This window comes from Leiobunum rupestre, chromosome 10, assembly GCF_980474605.1.
Source record: "Leiobunum rupestre chromosome 10, qqLeiRupe1.1.hap1, whole genome shotgun sequence".
In the NCBI taxonomy this organism is placed as follows: domain Eukaryota; kingdom Metazoa; phylum Arthropoda; class Arachnida; order Opiliones; family Sclerosomatidae; genus Leiobunum; species Leiobunum rupestre.
The window spans coordinates 38,657,980-38,677,970 of NC_143393.1; the positions used below are offsets into that span (position 1 = coordinate 38,657,980).

General features: G+C 35.7%; 1 protein-coding gene across 5 annotated transcripts in view; it reads right to left on the reverse strand.

Moving 5' to 3' along the window:
* Window positions 1–15,580, reverse strand: part of spen (spen family transcriptional repressor split ends) — a 91,418-nt gene extending 75,838 nt beyond the window's left edge. For all 5 annotated transcript variants that reach the window (XM_090161319.1, XM_090161320.1, XM_090161321.1 and 2 more), the window contains exon 1: window positions 15,331–15,580. In XM_090161319.1, the coding sequence (XP_090017445.1) occupies window positions 15,331–15,413 (83 nt within the window). In that variant the 5' untranslated portion in view covers window positions 15,414–15,580. The remainder of the gene's footprint in view (window positions 1–15,330) is intronic.
* Between the last annotated feature and the right edge of the window lie 4,411 nt (window positions 15,581–19,991).

The window sequence follows — 19,991 nt, forward strand, 5'->3', positions numbered from 1 at the left end:
TATTTTTCAAGCGTAACCAGTATACTAAAAAACCTGATTTGCTATAAATTTTAAATAATCATAATAATTTTTCGCTTTATTAAAATTCAAATTATTTTTTGAATTTAGCAAATTTTTTTTTAAACATTTATAATAAAAAAAAAACGTTTTGTTTACCTTTATATTATTTTCTTACAATCCAATTTTTTATTTTTTTTTGGAAAATGGTAAATTTATATTCAATTATAGACAAATAATTTGCAAAATTAAAATTATTTTCTGAATTTTAAATTACCAATATTTTTTCTAGGAAATTTTAAATTTATATTCCATTATACCCATACGGTAAGTGCTTAAACTGGATTTTCGAGCGTGTAATAAAAAATATATCTACCCACGACAATGCGCGTTATCTGTAACCAAATATCTCCAAACTAAAAGCGGTAATTGTTCACTATTTACGTCTCGTAATACGCTCAGAATTCAATTTGTATAAAATTAAAACTGGTAGAAACCAAATAAAAGAGGCGAGTCGAGTACACTCAAATTATTCAAAGCCAGTTTGTAAAAACAACACAGCTGTAATAACCGGGAAAACTGGTGAAAAAAGGGCCAATGGAAACCGGTTACGCGTGATCCGCTTCAAGTTGGCGTGAAACAGCAAAACCAATCTGCCTTCAAGGTTTTGTTTAGCCAGGTAAAAATTATTCCGCTTGGCGCGCAAGTTCAAAAGCACGGGATAGCGTCACTTCCTACGAGCCCCGACGAAAATGAATGTTCTCTGGCAAAGCGACTTTGGCGTCAGAAATTCATTATATTGAACGAGAATAAACAATGGAAAAATTAACCCGATTTAATTCGAACAAGGTAGTCGGGTTTCTGTTTTAAAAAACAATTAGATTTAAATTTAATTCAATATAATATCCTTTAATTTCGCTTGTTAAATATTTTTGTAATTTAAATCAAATGATTTTAAGAAATACACTAAAATTAACGAATTTTCAAACATCAATGTGATTACAGAAAACTGAAAAAATCTTATAGGAAATATGTATTCGATTTACAGGAGATTTTAAGGAAAATATAGGATAAATTCCATTAAAATATAGGTTTTAGGTCTTTATGAAGCGAAAAACTATGGTTTTAAGGTGGAATTTGGTTTAATAATTGGTCAAGCGTGTGAAATTTCTAATATTTAAAAAATTATTTCTAAGTTTGTCGATATCAAAGAAAATAATTGCAATAGGTACAGCACCGAAAAATTCAACAAATATTGGAAAATAGTACAATTATAGGAACACCTTGAAAATATATTAGGTGTGGTCATCGCTAAAACATTCAAATATTAAAATTTAACGAATTTACATCAATCTGACTACGGTTAAATACAGGGGTACAGGATAATTTCGGTACTTCGCTAAAACAGGGAGGATGATAAAACCAATTTAAGCACCTCCTATAAAATTATCAATTTTCTTTTGACTTGATAACCCCAATTACACCGAATAATCTTGGGAAAAAATATTCGTGACAGTAAGAGTCATTTTAATTGAAAAAAGAGAAGTAAAAAAAAACGGCAAGCAAACTCGAGAAAATGGCTTTAGGGCCTTCGCTATTTTTCTATATACATTATATGAATTTTTTATATTTTAATTTCCTGTTGAATTTGGTAGGATTTCCTTTCAGACAACGGCGCGCCTCCGTAGAAAAAAAAAACAGGAGAGCAACCCCCCCCCCCCCCCCCTACAAAACAGCAGATATATGAAATGTAGAAAGATTAAAACGCCAGGTGGTATATAGGAAGAGACAAACGCCTTTTTTTCATTTTTTTTATTTTATAAAGACGAAACGAATGGCAGGCAGCGCAGCCGGGATTACGAGCAATGTTCGTTACCAGAAAATAGCAGGGCTCGAACGTACATGTAGTGGGACGAGGTGGAAAATGCCAGGTGGACAATAGTGGAAAATTACGGCTTGGACAACAGTGAATTTAGTGGACAATCTGGCCAATAAATATTTTTACCACAGAAAATTAAAAAAAAATTTAACACGGAAATTTTAAATTTGCGTAGGAATGGTCAGATTCTGATTAACATTAGAAAAGTCTTAATTTTTTTGCAATATTTGATCCTAACATTGCAAGTTCGGTGTAAACTAAGGCATTTTTACAATTAACTTATTAAAAATTTAATTCAGATTATTTTTTTAGCTTTGAAATGCAATTTTTCTTTATTAGCCTCTATTTGCCAATTTCCCAATGGCCTGGACTTTTCTCCAAAAAGGTGGCTTTTAGGAACACTGTAAAGAACTTTTTGCGTGGCTTAACTTAAAAAATACTCCCCGTTATATACAAAAATTTGTACCACTTTTATTTAACATTTAAATGAGTAAAAGATTTCGTTTACACAGGGGATATTCCTGTTGCCAGGTTAAATCATTTAAACCCAGAATTTCACATAACAGCCTAAAATTAGAGAGATAAGAAACTAAACTTAAAAAAATTGACAAAACAGACCAAAATATTTAAACGGTAAAATGTACACGGCTTTATAGTGGTAAATTTAACTTAATTCTAGTTAAAATTAATATACTTTATATGAAAACGCTGATTTAAATCATATAATTACTTCAATGGAATATTGATACATGAAAATCGAGATGAAAATAGTTAATAAATTTTGATTCAAAACAAACAATAACCAGTAAGTAGTAATTAAATTAAGTGGTATATACTGTATAAAATTGTTTAATTATAAAGATAATTAATATATCGCTTTATATCATAGATTGTCTAATTGCTAAATTAATAAAAATAAAATAATAATCAGCTAGATTAATACCCTTGGCATCACCCTAAGCCCAAGTCATCCAACGACTTTTAATGCCTTTAATTCAGGTGGCCGGGTGAAATTGCGTAGGAGGCCAGTAATAATTTGAAACATTGTAACAAATATTCCCCTCGACTCTCAATTTCCACGCATCGAATTCATCCGTGAAAACCAAACGAACACTTCCGACAGAAGGAAATTGACCTTGCAGTAACCCCTAAGTTTTAAAATGCCGCGAATACAAAAAGGGTTACCCTGACGGGTCCAGATGTGAGAAAAACGGATCTCCTCCTCCAGGAAATAACCCTATAAAGCAAGCCCTCCACACCACCCCTCCCCATTTTCATCGAAGCATTTGCAAAAAAATCGGTCCCAAATTAGGTAATAACCCGGCCTCAGTATGTATACAAAACTCGCGGCTACAATAACAACTATCAAATGTAAATCAAATATAATATCCATGTTTTCTTAACCTGGAAAAATCCATCCGAGAAAAGCTAATTTCCCGCGTTCCTCCGTTGCTAAGGGGGATCCGAATTGGGATTTGGGAGGGGGGGGAGTAACCAAGCGGCGGGTTTTCGGGGGAATAAAATAGGGGGGAGGGAGGTCCCGTGAAAGGTAGAAAACTCGAAATTTGGTTGGATAGGCTGAACACACGGGAGCAAATTCGGTCGTTGAACTTATAGGGGCTTATACGTACGCTTTGGTTCAACCAAACAAAAAACTATAGACATGTATCTCTTTGGATAAAAAAAAATCCTCTTGGGGGGGATAAATTAAGAAACCCCCTTTTGCAAAAAGAAAATGATTCGGTAGAGCGCGTGTGACCTGAAAGGGTCATCAGTAAGCTTACGTCATTTTAATATGATTTCTTATCGTATAATTGTCACTTTTATTAATTTTTAATAAACCGTGAAGCGATTTATTTCTGGGAAATGAACTGTATTAAGTAAGATAAAACAGTAGGAACCTTACTGTTGTAAGTTACGTAAGGAAAACCACCTACTTTACGAAATTTCTATACCATTCGCCCAAGATAAAAAAAATATTTTATTTTTGGTTAACAAACTCCATGAAAATTATCAATAAAATTACCAAGGAAAAATAAACAATGTTTAAAAATCCATTAAATTAGAACAAAAAATACGATTTTAATCCAGTATATTACATTAAATTATATTATATAAAAGCACTGTGTCCAACTAACGCCACAGAGAATGTGTAAGAAATAGTCCCATATTATCAATCTACAGGATAACCGTATAGATTTACACAGCTATTGGTACGCAAATTTCGCCGTTCTAACAAAAAAGTCTACTAAACCTCTCTACAATAGTTAAAAGCGATGGCAGTGCCATCATGACACTTCTTACAACAGTTTACACCCCGTAACCAACAAGATTTTTATCTCCAAAAATTTGGGTATAAATTAAATTGGGGTCAATTTGAATTTAAATTTAATTTATAAACAAACTTTTGTCCGAATTTTTCCGAGTAAGGGATAAAGTGATTTGATCCAAACAAGCGCATCTGGCGGCTCTGGCCGAGAGTTCGAGACGCAGAGGTAGGCCTAGCAACCGCCCCCGATTCCCCAGCCAAGGCTTAGCAAGGCAGCCAGCGAAAAGATTAAAACAACGGAGAATATATTTTTAGGTTAGGAAGGCGGGGGCGAGAATATTTATAATGCGATTACGGCTACTGGTGGAGCGGCGGACGATATACACCTAACGCCAATAAACAGTATTCTCTCTTCTACCCTGGAAACCCCCCCTCCACCCCACTGCATTTAGTTCTTCACCTTTTCGATATTCCGGGACGGCGCACGCGCGAAATACCTCTACATCGCCTCGGCAGATTCATCGGGGATGAGCCGCGCACGCGCACTCGTCTCGAGAGAAGCTCTCGTACCGAGAAAAATATTTTCCTACAGGTACCGGCTTATACGAACCTCGAGCACAAACTGAATTCAATTTTTACTATGTTTACTAAATATTTTTTCTCCTTTCTTTCGTTTGCGTAGATAATTCTATATATATACTTTTCTTCTTCTAATCTTTTTTTAACGGATTAGAAATTAAGCCTTACAGTGGAGGTTCTGCAAAATGATTCGAAGTTTTCAAAATTTTATTCCTCAAAAAGAGGATTATTTTAAGTAGAAATAAAAAAAATCATTTGACGATTTATAAAAAGCGTTTAACGCGTACCGTTAGTAACGTAAAAGTTTGTATTTTTTATATATAATTCGCTTAACCATAAATATTTCTTAAGAGAGGGGGATATTTTATTTTCATATACATATTTGTTTTATATATTATTAAAAAATATATAATTACAATTTTGATAAGTAAAATTTAAAAAAACTAATTATTTATATTTTTTAGGTTTAAAATTTAGATTTTATGTTATACATTGTAAATTAATATTTTATGTTATACATTGTAAATTAATATTTTATGTTATATATTGTAAATTAATATTTTGTTATATATTGTAAATTAATATTTTGTTATATATTGTAAATTAATATTTTGTTATATATTGTAAATTAATATTCTGTTATATATTGTAAATTAATATTCTGTTATATATTGTAAATTTAGTAATGAAAATATCAAATGAAATTTGAAAAACTTTCACTTAAAATTTAACGTGATATATTTTCAATTCAAATTTCACGTGATATATTTTCAATTCAAATTTAACGTGACATTTTCAATTCAAATTTAACGTGACATTTTCAATTCAAATTTCACATGACATTTTCAATTCAAATTTCACATGACATTTTCAATTCAAATTTCACATGACATTTTCAATTCAAATTTCACATGACATTTTCAATTCAAATTTCACATGACATTTTCAATTCAAATTTCACATGACATTTTCAATTCAAATTTCACATGACATTTTCAATTCAAATTTCACATGACATTTTCAATTCAAATTTAACATGACATTTTCAATTCAAATTTAACATGATATATTTTAACTAAAGATTTTGTAATTTGAATTTAGCTTTTACAAATATTTTTACAGTACTTATTTTATTTTAAAAAATTTAGTAATGAAAATATCAAATGAAGTTCGAAAAACTTTCACTTAAAAAACAACTTGAAAAACTGTCAAAAACCTAATTAACCGAAAGAGCCCGAAATTCCTTCTATACGTAACGGAGGCGTTTGAAAAATGTCACCTTAAAAAATATTGATTGGTTCTTTGTTGTAGGCAGAGTATTTAGTGAAAATTTCCAATCCCACTCGCAGCAGGTATGTCTCAAATTCCAAACGGGAAGAAAAGCCCACTCGGCCACGCTAACCTTTTTGAAAGAATCTCGAAAACTGACCTAATTTGGTAGTTCTATCATATTTGCAGTAGAATAAAAAACATTCGACGAGTAACTGAAAAAAAAACCATTTCGGCATATTCTTGTCCTTGTTTTTTTGGTGGGGATTTATAAAATTCTCAAAAATCCGAAACTAATGAAATTTATTTTTAGACGAAAATTGGCCAGATAAATTTCAAGTAACGAATATTAAAAAAAATACTGGGAAACCGGTTCTTAAAAATTTGATATCCTCGGGCAAAAACTTTTGAAACAACGTGTACATATTTAATAAAATGTTAAATAAGCCATCTCTTATTCGGTAATATTACAAAGTTCGAAAAACAAGTTTTTTTTCCAGTACAGCCGCGAGCGTTTCTAAAAGATTCTTTTGGGAAGGCAAATTTATTCGCAGGGAGAAAGTTTGAAACTTAACAAGATGTCGCGCTTGTTATATTATACAGCTCCGCGTTTCATTTAATTCAATCAGTGACGGAAGACTGACAAGAAGGACGATACCATACGAGCCCCAATGGCTGATCACGTTCCCAAAGGCTAATTTTAGAGGAGAAAAACAAAACTCGATATAGTGGAAACTGGCTAACCTTGAAAACATTATCAAAATCTGACGTCAAGAACATTCTTCAACTATGAGGTGATATTTTTAGTTTTACTTCATATTACTTTCCTTGATATAATACGCTTTATTTCAATATTAAAAATATATTACAAATTTCCAAATTTCAAAACGGGGAGTTTAAATGACGCGGACGTAATGCGTGTAGTTTTCTATATTGTTTAAAGCTTCATTGCTTCTTTTGGGATGAAGACCAAATATGTTATTTTTATTTTTGTTTGGTCTGTTGAGGTAGAAAAACAATTGGTCGAATCGACGCCGAAATTTAATAAAAAATTGGGCCTACCTAAAAATATTTGGAAAATGATTTTATTTCATTAAATAAAAAAATATTTGGAAAATGATTTTATTAAATAAACTACGCAAGACAGGAAATTCGTTTTCAAATTAATTCAAATTTCGCAGGGTGGGTCGACCTTTTAATATCAAGTGTTAAATCTAGAAACCCCTTAAAAACCACAACTAACTTAAAACAAACTATTTTAACGAAAATTATTTCTGTTAGACAACTGCAAAAACAGGTAATTATTCCGTACGTATGTTTTAGATTTATTTCTGGGCGTTGCGCAAGTCCTTGTTCTCGCAAAGGACAGCCAATGCCAATATATTCGAGTTTAACTGGTTAGGAAATCGATTTAGTAGAATAATGTTTAAGGGGGGGGGGGCTTGTAAAAAGACTCTCAGATTAAACAAACCGACCTTAATTTTTTCCTTAAGTAGTTCCGAGGACCCCCGCAGCAAACGCAACAATTCAATAAATATAATAAGAAATTTTGTAAAAAACAAATTAAATTCTATCAGTGCTACATAATTATTTGGAAACTAATACCATCTGTTAATTAGTGGCTGGAGATAAAACAGAAAAAACGCAGTCCAAAAAAGCCGAATTTCTCAAGCCGTACTTTTATTGCACAGCCCTACATTTTATCCCAAGAGATAAGATACGATAAAAAAACAACCTTCACCCATGAAAAAAAAACACTTTGATAAAAAGACACCAGCTAGCGTACGCGATTAAAATTTACTATCACTATAATATTAAATTAGCCGCAATCACCCCCCCCCCCCCCCCCCCCAACAACGAAATACGTCTCCCCTGCCGAAAAAAGCACAACATCGCTGCAAATTTCATCTTCGCCAGCTAGAAATACCAGAGGGAGGGTAGAAAAGTTGCGTCGATCCGTCGACGTCAGCCATTTTGGTTTTCTCGCCCCCCCCCCTCCTTCCATCTCACGTGAGTCACGTAAGAGTCGCGGCAGTGGATAAGGCCAAAGTATTAAACATTCGCCCACCCCATTAAAAAAAACTAGTCTGCGGATCTAACCATTTTCGCGGAAACAGGGGTGTCAGGTTCCTTTCGTGAGCAGCATTCCGTCGTAGCTGCGCCGCTCTAGAATCAAATTTGATTTTTAATACGGTATAAAAATACATTTCAGTGTTTTGGCTGCGATCAATTTTACTAGTCTTAAAATTTTCAATTATTTTATTCTGTTTTTAAGTCAAATGAGCAAAAGTGCTTTTACATCAAAATAGGGAAAATGGGTTCTTTTTGCGATACAAATAGGGTAGAATAGGGACCGAATTTTTCAATTTTACGAATGTAAAACCAAATTAAATCTTTATTTGAACTAATTTCCAAAACTGACTTGGTCTCTTCGTTTTATTTTTAAATAATAATGTTACCAAGCTTGTAGCGCTACCTTACGTACTAAGTTCGAACTATTTTATCGTTAATCCTAAAGCTTTAGACTATTTTGTAAACAATCCTCGAGCAGATGTATAAAAATATTTTAGGCCTATGATGGTTTCCCTGAATTTCATGAAAATTGGGTACTTCAGGGACCGAATCCAGATTTTAGGGTAGATTAGGGCAACGATAATCAAGACTACGTACCTTGACGAAAAATAAGGACTTTTGGGTATTTTAGGGAATTGGTGGGAGCCCTGTGTAAACAAAAGCAACATTTCTTAAATAAAAATAACCTAAATAATTGGGACTTATTTAGGAATATTTCTTAGATTCGGTTAAAAATATTTGATTCAACGAAAGAAAATTTAGAACGCTGCAAAATTTATTAGTTTTATATCCAATTTTTATTGATTGTGTGAAAATAAAAATATAAACAACGCTATTTCTAAATGGAACGAATTTGACTATTAAAATACTCGCAAAAAAATATTCCAAGAAGATCTAGAGAAACTGGCAAAGAAAATAGTAATAAAATAGAATAAAATGATGTTAAACGCATTCAACATGGAGAAAATTAGCATTTTATAACGAAGCGTTACATTTATTCAAAACGTGGCTTTTTGAATATATATTTCCTTCGGGTTTGGGCGCCCTGGGGGTGACGAAATGGCCAATGATTTTACTGGTTCTATCTGGAATTTCTAGCTTGTGGAGGGAACCCCAAAACGGGTATTACAGCCGAAAGATAATCTAATGAGGCGCGCTCCATTTCTTCTTTTTCGTTCGTTTTGGGGAAAAACCTGTAATTTGAGGTCCCCCAAGAGAGTGAACTGCTTCAATTATCCCCAATGTAGTTAAAACTAAGGCCGCCGAATTGACGAAGGGGTGGGGGCCATTGTGGTGTTGGCTCGGAGATAAAGGGGTGCTGCATTTCGAAATATATTTTTGCCCGGTTTTGCGGACGAAACGAACTATCCGGCACGCCACGAATTAAAAGCAATTTAGGCCTTGGTTTTCGGTTATCTCGTTGAATAGCTTTTTCTCTTAATATGATTAAAATGTTTAATCGCTAATAGAATTTAGGCGCACGTGGGATGTAGTAAGGTTTATTTTTGCCTTTTAAAGAAAATTTGCTCAACATTTTAACGAAATTATCTCATTTCAATATTAAAATCCATTTTACGTAATTTAGAACATTTCAAAAGGGGATTTTAAGAATATAATATAATTAATCAGTAGGTAATCACAAAACACTATGGCTCGCGTTAAATATTAATTTTACGTAATTCGCTCAAATGGTTAGAATAATAATTGATATATTTTACCAAATAACAAAATTGTATTTTATTTTGCGTTATTTCATACCCTAAGACCAAGGTGGCGTACACTCCAGTTTATCATATTACACGTACAAACTTCAGGGCTGGCAAAAAATCGGATTTTTTCGGAAAAAATAAAAAAATCCGATTTATACGATAATTATCGGATTTTTTGATAATTATCCGATTATTTGGATAATTATCGGATTATTTGGATAATTATCGGATTATTTGGATAATTATCGGATTATTTGGATAATTATCGGATTATTTGGATAATTATCGGATTATTTGGATAATTATCGGATTATTTGGATAAATATCGGATTATTTGGATAAATATCGGATTATTTGGATAAATATCGGATTATTTGGATAAATATCGGATTATTTGGATAAATATCGGATTATTTGGATAAATATCGGATTATTTGGATAAATATCGGATTATTTGGATAAATATCGGATTATTTGGATAAATATCGGATTATTTGGATAAATATCGGATTATTTGGATAAATATCGGATTATTTGGATAAATATCGGATTATTTGGATAAATATCGGATTATTTGGATAAATATCGGATTATTTGGATAAATATCGGATTATTTGGATAAATATCGGATTATTTGGATAAATATCGGATTATTTGGATAAATATCGGATTATTTGGATAAATATCGGATTATTTGGATAAATATCGGATTATTTGGATAAAAATCGGATTATTTGGATAAATATCGGATTATTTGGATAAATATCGGATTATTTGGATAAATATCGGATTATTTGGATAAATATCGGATTATTTGGATAAATATCGGATTTTTTTGATAATTATGAATATTTGGAATTTAAGTTGTAAAATTTAACGATGATTCCGATGAATTAACAACATTGCCTTTTCAAGTTTCAAAAACATTTCAAATTTTAAAGTTTAAAATTTGATAAAATTCATTTTGGATAGTTGTAAACATTACATAAAGGTCATAAATACTTAATACTGCTGTATATTGCTTTCAAAATTATTAAATTTAACTTTAAAAACTGTTTTCAGATATTTTATTTTAATTCGATAATTATCATGATTTTTTAAATATTGATAATTATCCATCGATAATTATCGACCAACCCTGACGAACTTGTTAAATTATAGAATATTACGTTAATAATTTTACCATAAACATAAAATAGCGTAAAAGCACGAGGAAAAAAATTATAGCTAAAAGGTATATATTTATTAGTCGGGTAATATAAGCTTCGGATAAGAACCGGTCTCGCTCGAAGCCATTTTCGCTTCAGGGATATAAAATAATATATATTATCCGTACATTGGCAAAAGCTTGGGTGCGAAATATTTTGGCCTCGCCCGACACGGAGGGGAGTCAGGAGGGAGAAATCATGGCGTCGAAATCCGCCGTGAGAAACTAAGCGATCAACGACTACCAACAGACTCTCGAGCGGCACGGATAAAGTCCAAAGGTGAGGCCTAAATAATACCCGCCAGAAACATGACACATTCGCGATATTCGACTTCGCGTTATACAGGGCTGCCACCAAATTTTGAGTTTCAAATTGCCTGTTTTCCCCAACTTTTTGAAGCCAAAATTTTTATTTTATATTTTACTTTTATCTGAAGTTAAAAAAATTTAAATTGACTTATATTTTAGTAAAAAGGTTATCGCAATGTTGAAAAACATAGCCAAACTTTCAAGGAAATAAATGATAACCATAGAATTTGTTATAGATCTAGGGTAAAATTACCTTAAAAAAATGTCAAAATAAAATTGAATTCCCTGAATTTTTACAATTTCCTAAAATTCCCTGATATTTTAGGCTTAATTTTAAATTCCCTGACTTTTCCTTAATTTCCCTGACGTGTGGAAACCCTATTATAGACAAATTACGTTCGAAGGGACCGAAAAACCCTCATAAAAGACGCTTTGTCAGCGTGGCAACGGAGTAAAAATCAATTAAAATTGTATAAAAGAAGATAAAAAATACATATAGGAATATATATACATAATCCTTTTTTCATTAGAGCCAGGCTCGCCCGCTGCCGTTGGATTTCCAGTCGCGGCATAATCTCGCGATTGGTTTCCATGACAACACTGACGCAGCGCGGCGCTGGGAAAAAAAGGGCGGTAACTCTCCAGGCGCTACCGCTTCCTCCCCCCCCCCCCCGCTTTCCCACCCCACAGTGTCACCCTCCATAGTTTTTTATATATATCCATACCACCCACACCCTTCGGAAACTAGCTAAAATGTGACAAAAAAAAGGCCTAGATTATCGCGATCTTTTACAATTGAAAATTAAATAATATCTAACATTAAAATTTTACAAACGAATTACGTAAAAGTATTCGCGTTTGAACGAAAATCTGGTGTAAAAATTCGCGACGCGCCTTAGGAAGATAGCGAACGTTCGAATTCCATCCCCGCCGAGATCTAGCCAAATCAGCGGCGGCCCTCCACCGAAAACGCGAAATGGTATCGGTCCAAAACGAGGAGAACGCTTACATCGAAGAAGAAACGAGCTCACGTCCGCCATAACTAACTACGGCGCCGCCGCGATATATATACGTATAAAGAAGGGTGGGGTAGGGGGTTTCGATTCAAGCCCTTGGATGGGCACGTTTGTTAAGCCTAGGCCTATATAAAATTAAAAAGGGGGAACTTGGAAGAGAGGCGAGCCTTGGCGGATCGATGGTTGGCCTACTAGAGTAGAGCAGTCCTTCAACGCGGGGATGCGGATCGCTATCCTACGCCGCTGCAAGTTTCCCCTCGAACCAGAAGAGTAAAAATAATTCACCAGAGTAAACAGCGTTGGAATGAGACGAATTTTTATTTTGATCCAATTTCGTTCGCCAATTTATTTGGACAAGTAGAAATTACTCCGATAATACATCAAGAGTTTTTATTATTCTTTTTAAAAAAAAAGAGGGGAGGTTGGCGTGAGAACTGGGTTTGCGAAAACAGTCGGATAAATGAACTGTATTCCAAACAAATGAACTTTATAGGTATAGGATTTAAATATAGCCTTACGGGGGTCAACTCACATTGGGAAAAAAGGTCGAAAAAAATACTGGCGAAAGAAATCGTACGAGGCGACAAATCTACGCATGAGCTATTTCAAACAATCCTCGACGTACAATAGCGGAAGAGAGAAGAAAATAATGACCATTTTTCCTCCCCTCTCTTTCGATGACGTCACCAAACAAGGGGGCGTGTTTTCATTGGTGTTACAGCGCCGCCAAATTAGATTCATTTTGTGACGCCAATTTCGCGACAGTTTTATTAATTTAATAACGCAAATTTGAGCTCGTAAAATGAAGTGAACTTTGGAAAGAAACGAAAAAAATCATCAAATTTTCCATACTCCGGGATTTTCGTACGCGTAATTTTCACGTGATGTATTTTGTAAACAAATGTTGTACGGATAACGATATAATATTTTAGCAGTCAGCCTGACTAGTGAGCCTCCTATCTTAATTTATTTTAGTAGTCACAGACTAGTGGGGGTATAAAAACCAGAAGGACAAACAAAATTTTGCTTTACCCGTCCGAATTAAAATAGGAGTTTATTATCACTTGAGATACATGTTATGATTTATTTAAATAAAATGGGATTGATGAATTTATGATACGCTATATTCGCCATTATTTATGAATATTAAGGTAAATTTTTCACTACTGGGCCCCTAAATTTCGATTAACTTTAGTAGTCAGAACATTTAATTTAGTAGTCAAATGCCGTGACTAGTGCCTTACGTCCAACCCTGCTAGCGAGGCGCCATTTTCCAAACGCGTCTAACCGATTTCAAAATTACGTTTCCTCGCGACATTACCTCTACATTACGAGGTTTAGCCGGCTTATTTACCCTAACATAGTGACGTCATTTCACGCGCCAAATGAATTTTGAGATCCACATTCGCGACAGTAAAATAACGTACCTAAAATGAAATTAAGCCTTTGTCAATTGAACTTTTGTATTCTAAAGAATATTAAGCTCGGGTTACGGAACGTAAAAGACCAGATAGAAGAGGGGCAAGTCACCATTTCAAGCGCTAGTTTAAGGGGGATAAAGGTCGGGGGAATGTGTGGACCATACGGACAAGACCATCAGTACTTTGTCATTTGGAGAGGGAAAAAACTCTAGAGGGAGGAGAGCGATCTAGTAGACTGAGTCAGCTTTTCGGAAATAATAAAAGCCACCTAGCCGATTCCCCCCCCCCCCCCGTGGCCCTCACATAATCAGTTAGTACCCATTCTTTGCCCCCCATACTAGTTTTATATATAAAAAAAAACGTAAAAAACACGCCAGCTAAATACTACGTCCACTGTCCACAAGAAACTAACCGATCAATCTTCCAAGTCGTATTATACGGTTATAGGAGCTCGTCGCGATGTTTCGTAGACATGTTTTGCAAAAGATTGGAATAAATTGGTTTACGAACTTTAATTTAAACGCTTTTGATATTGTCAAAATAAAGCCACGAAAAACATATACCCGGTTGATCGTTTTTTCGTTACGTGGTACCGTTGGATAATTTTTACAGATAAAAATTTAGTTTATCCTTCCGATTCCTTCAAAGAGAATTTTGCTGCCCCTACTCTAAAACCTTGCAATAGCAGCAATATTACAGCTAACTCAACCTTTTTAAACAAATTTAAAAAAAGATAAGTTCACGCAAGTTAGTAGGGCATATATTGTTCCTTTTTATTTTTAATTTAAATGAGCCTTATATACATTTGATTTTTTTTTTAATTCTTAACGTGTACGTTTGAAACTTTTTCACGATATTTTATTAAAGTTTAGGTCATACGATCAGTAGACAATGTTTAACTGATATTTAGAAAAATTTTAGGGTTTTCCTCCGGTGTTTGGGGAGCCCGATTATAAAACTGTATTAAATTATAGCAAAATCTCGCGAGTGATAACTTTTAATCTAATTTGAAAGAAAACGTTTAGTAAGCAAGTTTTATAAATTGCATTTTCTTCCATTTAGCAGTAAGATTTTTGAGTTTGTTATAAGGAAGTGTATATTTGAAAAATAAAAGTTTGCTGATGTCAAGCGTACGGACAGAAGGAAGAATAATTGGGATGCAATTTCAAGTGATGACAACCTGATTATTAAAATGTTTACATTGACAGTTGTCACGTGGGTTACGACAAACAACGACGTTATTTACCGCCAAAAATATGGTAAAGTTGGTATCGCGATAAGCAACTGAAGACGTTTAGTACGTGTTTCAGAAAATTAAAACCAACTAGCCCAGAACGTCAAATTTCGCGATTGTTAAAGACGACACTTTTAGTTCGCGGGAGAGGATAGCGCGCGATTACGTACACATTGAAAACTAAGGTGAGAGGATCCTCGCAGTGGGCGCGAAAATTATTCGCTCAATTATAGTTTTTTTTTAACGTAAGACAAACTTCGCACAGTGGCCGGGGACGCAAAAACAAAAAACCGCCGCACTCGGTACGGGTCATCTCGGCAACCCGAAATTTTTGGGGGAAAGATAAAATTTAAACGACAAAGGCCTACCGTTTGAAGTGTTCCAAAATCCGTTCTTCACGAATGTTATCCGGTAAATTTCCAACCCAGAGGTGTCTGGTCTCTCTAACCATCTTGTAAAAGCGTCCTCATCTGTTCTTCGTTCGTGTTTTGGCGCCTGGTATAATTTTTGTTACTATCAGTATCAAGCATAATCGTAGCGTTATTTCCTAGGCTAGATTCTCGCGTACCGAGGCATTCGCGACTCTACGCGAGACTGGGCGCTAAAAATGACGTCACGGCCGAAAAGCGGGAGCCAGCGCGCGCGCCTCCATTGAGTGCGGCGTATTCCGCCATTGGAGTTTTCATCCCCCCCACCTCATCTTCGTCTTGCTTTTCTCGCCGCGAGGAAGGGGGAGGAGAGAGAATTGAAGCCCCAGCGAGGGGAGGGAAAAGAGGTCCTGCTAGCCCGCGGGAACGCAAGAGCGGCTCCCCTATTATAGACCTACGAATATATAATATTCCGAGACTCCGAGTTTCGCTATGCGGAACGGGGCGAATATTACGACGAACGAAGCCACGATCTATCGAAAGGAAAACGAGAAAATAGCCGTAATTCCACTAAAATACATATTCTATCGAATATCTAAAAAACTGAAAATTAGGGCTTGATAACGTAACATCTTTGGGTATTTAGTTTTGGAAAACAACCTAGTAAAAAATACACAAAAACGCATACTTACGCCTGTGTAAAAATTGGCCTACGTTTATATTTGAAAAACATTTTACGCAAACATATCATTTCAATGAATAAAATAACTCTTTATACAAGGCCCTTAAGACATCCAACGCTTTAAAAATATAGCGAAGAATTTATAGCCATCTGGAACCTTTAAAATGATAGGCTCATAATCCACCCATAGATTATATTTATGAGATGTGAATTTAATCCAGTGAAACAACCATTATTTGTGTATAATCCTAGGAGGTTATTTCCAATTTTTAATTTCTCAAACAAACGCGAATTTATACACAAAATTTAACACAAATGAAATCCAGGACACTGAAATTTAATACTTAGAATACAAGAAAACGCTTTTTATATCAGAGTTTTGTATTCCCAAATTTGTGGAAAAGTCAAGAGGATAATTTTCGCGTCAGTCTCTGTCTAAAAACCGAGAGAACCAATATGGCGTCGCTCCTCGAACACAAAGGAGCGCGGAGTTGCCGTTCTTTGTCTGCTCTTTTACCGCAACTCGGGCTGCAGTTGGGGACTACAAAATTCCGTTAGCCAAGCAAAGTTTTGTATGTTAATCCGACGAAAATCCGCTACGAAATTACCCAATCCACGTTTAAAACTTGGAAGAACATTTTGAAAATATCCCAACGAAATCCTATTTATAATTTAGAAACAAAGTCGTCCAAAGCTGAGAAAATGCCCTCTATTCCACTTTCACAGATCACCAAATTCCCTCTATATGCAACAGCCGTTTGTGCGCAGGCTCCGCGGCAATCACTACGTGTCAACGGCCGTCCTAAAAATTCTATTGGTCGACTAAAATTAGCGGACATTTTTTGGTGCTTTTCAGGGATTTTTTTTGAGACCGAAAGGAACGCAGATGGAGAGCGTGGCGCCATCTACTAGAAATCAAGATACAGCGTATATGCTGCCATCTATGTATTTTTACGGTGCCCACTAGAAAATTTGGGAAATACAAAAGCTGAAAACTATTCGTGAGTTCTGAACCGTTCAACCAGTCCCCATGCGCACTATTCGGCAAAAAAATTCTAGAACTACCCAAATGCAAACTATTCGCAGACAAGAACCTCTTGATGAACCAGTACTTGCTCAAGAGCAAGTACTGGTCGGAACTCAAGGTTGAAATCTCTAAAATTCGTTTGCACATCGGGATGCGTACGTCAAATCGTACGAATCACAACTATTCGTACAAATGTTCTGAACTATCCAGAACTTTTGCGTGACGTTACAGCTCAGTCCTAGGCCGTTCTCTTAACGGTTCAGAACTCACGAATAGTTTTCAGCTAATGAAGCTGCCTGAGAAACCTAGAATGACGATGACTCTGAGTGAAAACGGTCTATGTGTTATTACATGACGTATATTATTTCTTTAATAAAAGTCGCAAAACTCGGACCAAATAGATTCAAAAACTATAGAAAATACCCGGAATTTCAAACGGTAGGTAGGCTTCGCTCTATCTGGGGATCATCAGGCCGCGCAGGGAATGGGGCGTGGGGCTCATCAGGCCGCGCAGGGAATGGGGCGTGGGGCTCATCAGGCCGCGCAGGGAATGGGGCGTGGGGCTCATCAGGCCGCGCAGGGAATGTGGCGTTGGGGCTCATCAGGATCGCGCTGGGAATGTGGCGTGCGACTAAAAAATCGAAAACGAAGCTAAGCCTAACCATTATCAGTTGATAAGTATTCTAGCGCAATTTTAAGAGGTTTTAAACGGACTTTCAACGGAGAGCTGTGGTTGAAGTCCATTTAAAATACGTCATTCGTTCACCGTTCGTCGCATTTACAAAGTTCCACTCTGATGACGTTTTTGGAATCGACTTCCAACCCCTCACACCTCCCTTGAAAGTCCCTTTAACTGAAACCAGTGTGAGTACCGATTAGGGACCATTAAAAATGACTATGATTGACCGACCTCAAAATTAACTTTCGTTGCGCCATACAATACTGCCGTGATCTGCACAAAGGCATTAACGACCAAAACGTCATTTTAAGAAAAACTCAGTTTTGTTGCTTTTTTTTATCAATGAAAAACTTTCCCTCAGAATTTTCTGGAAAATATCCTATCTAGTAGTATTTTTTCTGCTCTTTTTAAATTTATAGTTCCTGATTGAAACTAGCGGTTCCTTTATCCCGCTTTTTAAGTTAAATTCTGATGTGCATGGTATTTTTTGAGTTTTAAATGTTCACAAAGGCAATAATGCTTTTGCGCAAATTATTTAAAGGTAATCTCATATTACTTAAATTATTCGCACAAAAGCATTTAATGCTGATTGGATAAACCCATAAAATGCTTTTGTGCTAAGTAAAGGATGGCGCTTAATGCCTATTTGCAAAGTAGTTCCGTGAAAGTACCGAAATAATGCTTTTGTGACAAGCGTATATCTTAAAACCTAAGAGGGCTAGAAACAAACTAATTCCAGATTCAGAATCAGCACCACCAACTTACCCAGATAAAACTAAAACATTAAAATGTCAAAAATGGTCGTTAATGCCTTTGTGCAAATCACGGCAGAATAGGCCCTTCAATAAAAAGTCTTCAAGGAAATCGCCCAGAAGTAATGTTTCTGAGAGCCAGGACCTGCAAGTTACACTTTATTAACAGTTGTTTCCCTTCCCCTGCAGGGCCGTGTAGAGGGGGGGGCAGGGGGGCAAAATCCCCGGGGCCCGGGTGAAAAGGGCCCACAGCTGTAGGGCCCGTCGAAGAAGCTCAAGGGGAGGGTGCATATTAAGATAACTTGGAATAAGTTTTCAGGGCTCAAGGGGGGGTGCAAATCGAAGGGGCCCACGAGTAAGTTTGCCCCGGGCCCCAGGATACCTCTGCACGGCCCTGTTCCCCTGGAGAAGTATACCTCCAGAACTTTGACAACCGCTTTGGCAGCATAATGAAAAACCATTTGAAATCCAGTCGCGGAAATTTTATGCAAACATATATAGCGTTTTCCATTTGACTCCGCATCGATAGCTGACTTAATTGAAATCACTCCGATCGACAGAGAAATGATACATGTTTCGAGAATTAGAGCGATTTATTTCCGAGTTGAAAAGCAACATCCGAAAAATATTGTTGCGAGAGCAATCTCGATACATTGATCTGACGAAATCAGCAGATCGGTTTCGTGCGATCTCAGAGCGCTCGAGAGCAATAATCCCAATAAAAGGACCACTTAAAAATTTATTTCCGCAGCTCTGAGCCGGCTCGAAACCGATCATCAGATCGAAATCGCTCTCGGAGAAAGTTTTTTCTAGTGTTCCATCGCGCTCAGTTCGCTAGGGACAATTTTTGTTCGTCAGTTGCTTTTCACCTCAGGAATTTGTGGAAATCTGCTGATCGGTTTCAAGCCTGCTCAGATCTGCGCCGATCAATATTCACGTGTTCCATTTATTGCTCTAGAGCGCTCGAAACCGATCTGCCGATTTCGACAGATGAACGTATGTTTCCATTATTTTAACAAGCACTATATAAACAGTGCCTTGCCGGTCCTGGCTCTCTGAAATATTACTTCTTGGGCGATTTACTAGATGATGTTTTATTGAAGCGTCTATTCCAGGACTTTTTCCAAATTCTTAAAATTCCCTGCCTTTATAGACCCATTTTCATATTCCCTGACGTGTGGCAACCCTGTCAAAAAGTGCATCTCGAGGTCAAGTCAGGGGTTGGCGCTATGTACATCCGGTTAACATGAGGCTTAAGTCCTATTATTACCGAAAATTAATAGGCCTTTAGTACCACGAGACAATACATCTTCCAAAATCTTACTCCCCTTCTATATTTTCTAGGGTTTAGAAACTTTAAATCAAAGCTTCAATAGCGATTTTAACCCCTCTCCTACCCTGAAGAAGTTTCCCCTTCTACTACAAACATCCCCAGTGGCGTAGCCAGGGGGGGCACATGGCCCCCCCGAAACGTATGGTCGTACGTACAAATATTTTTATTTTTTTACAATGAAGTACCCC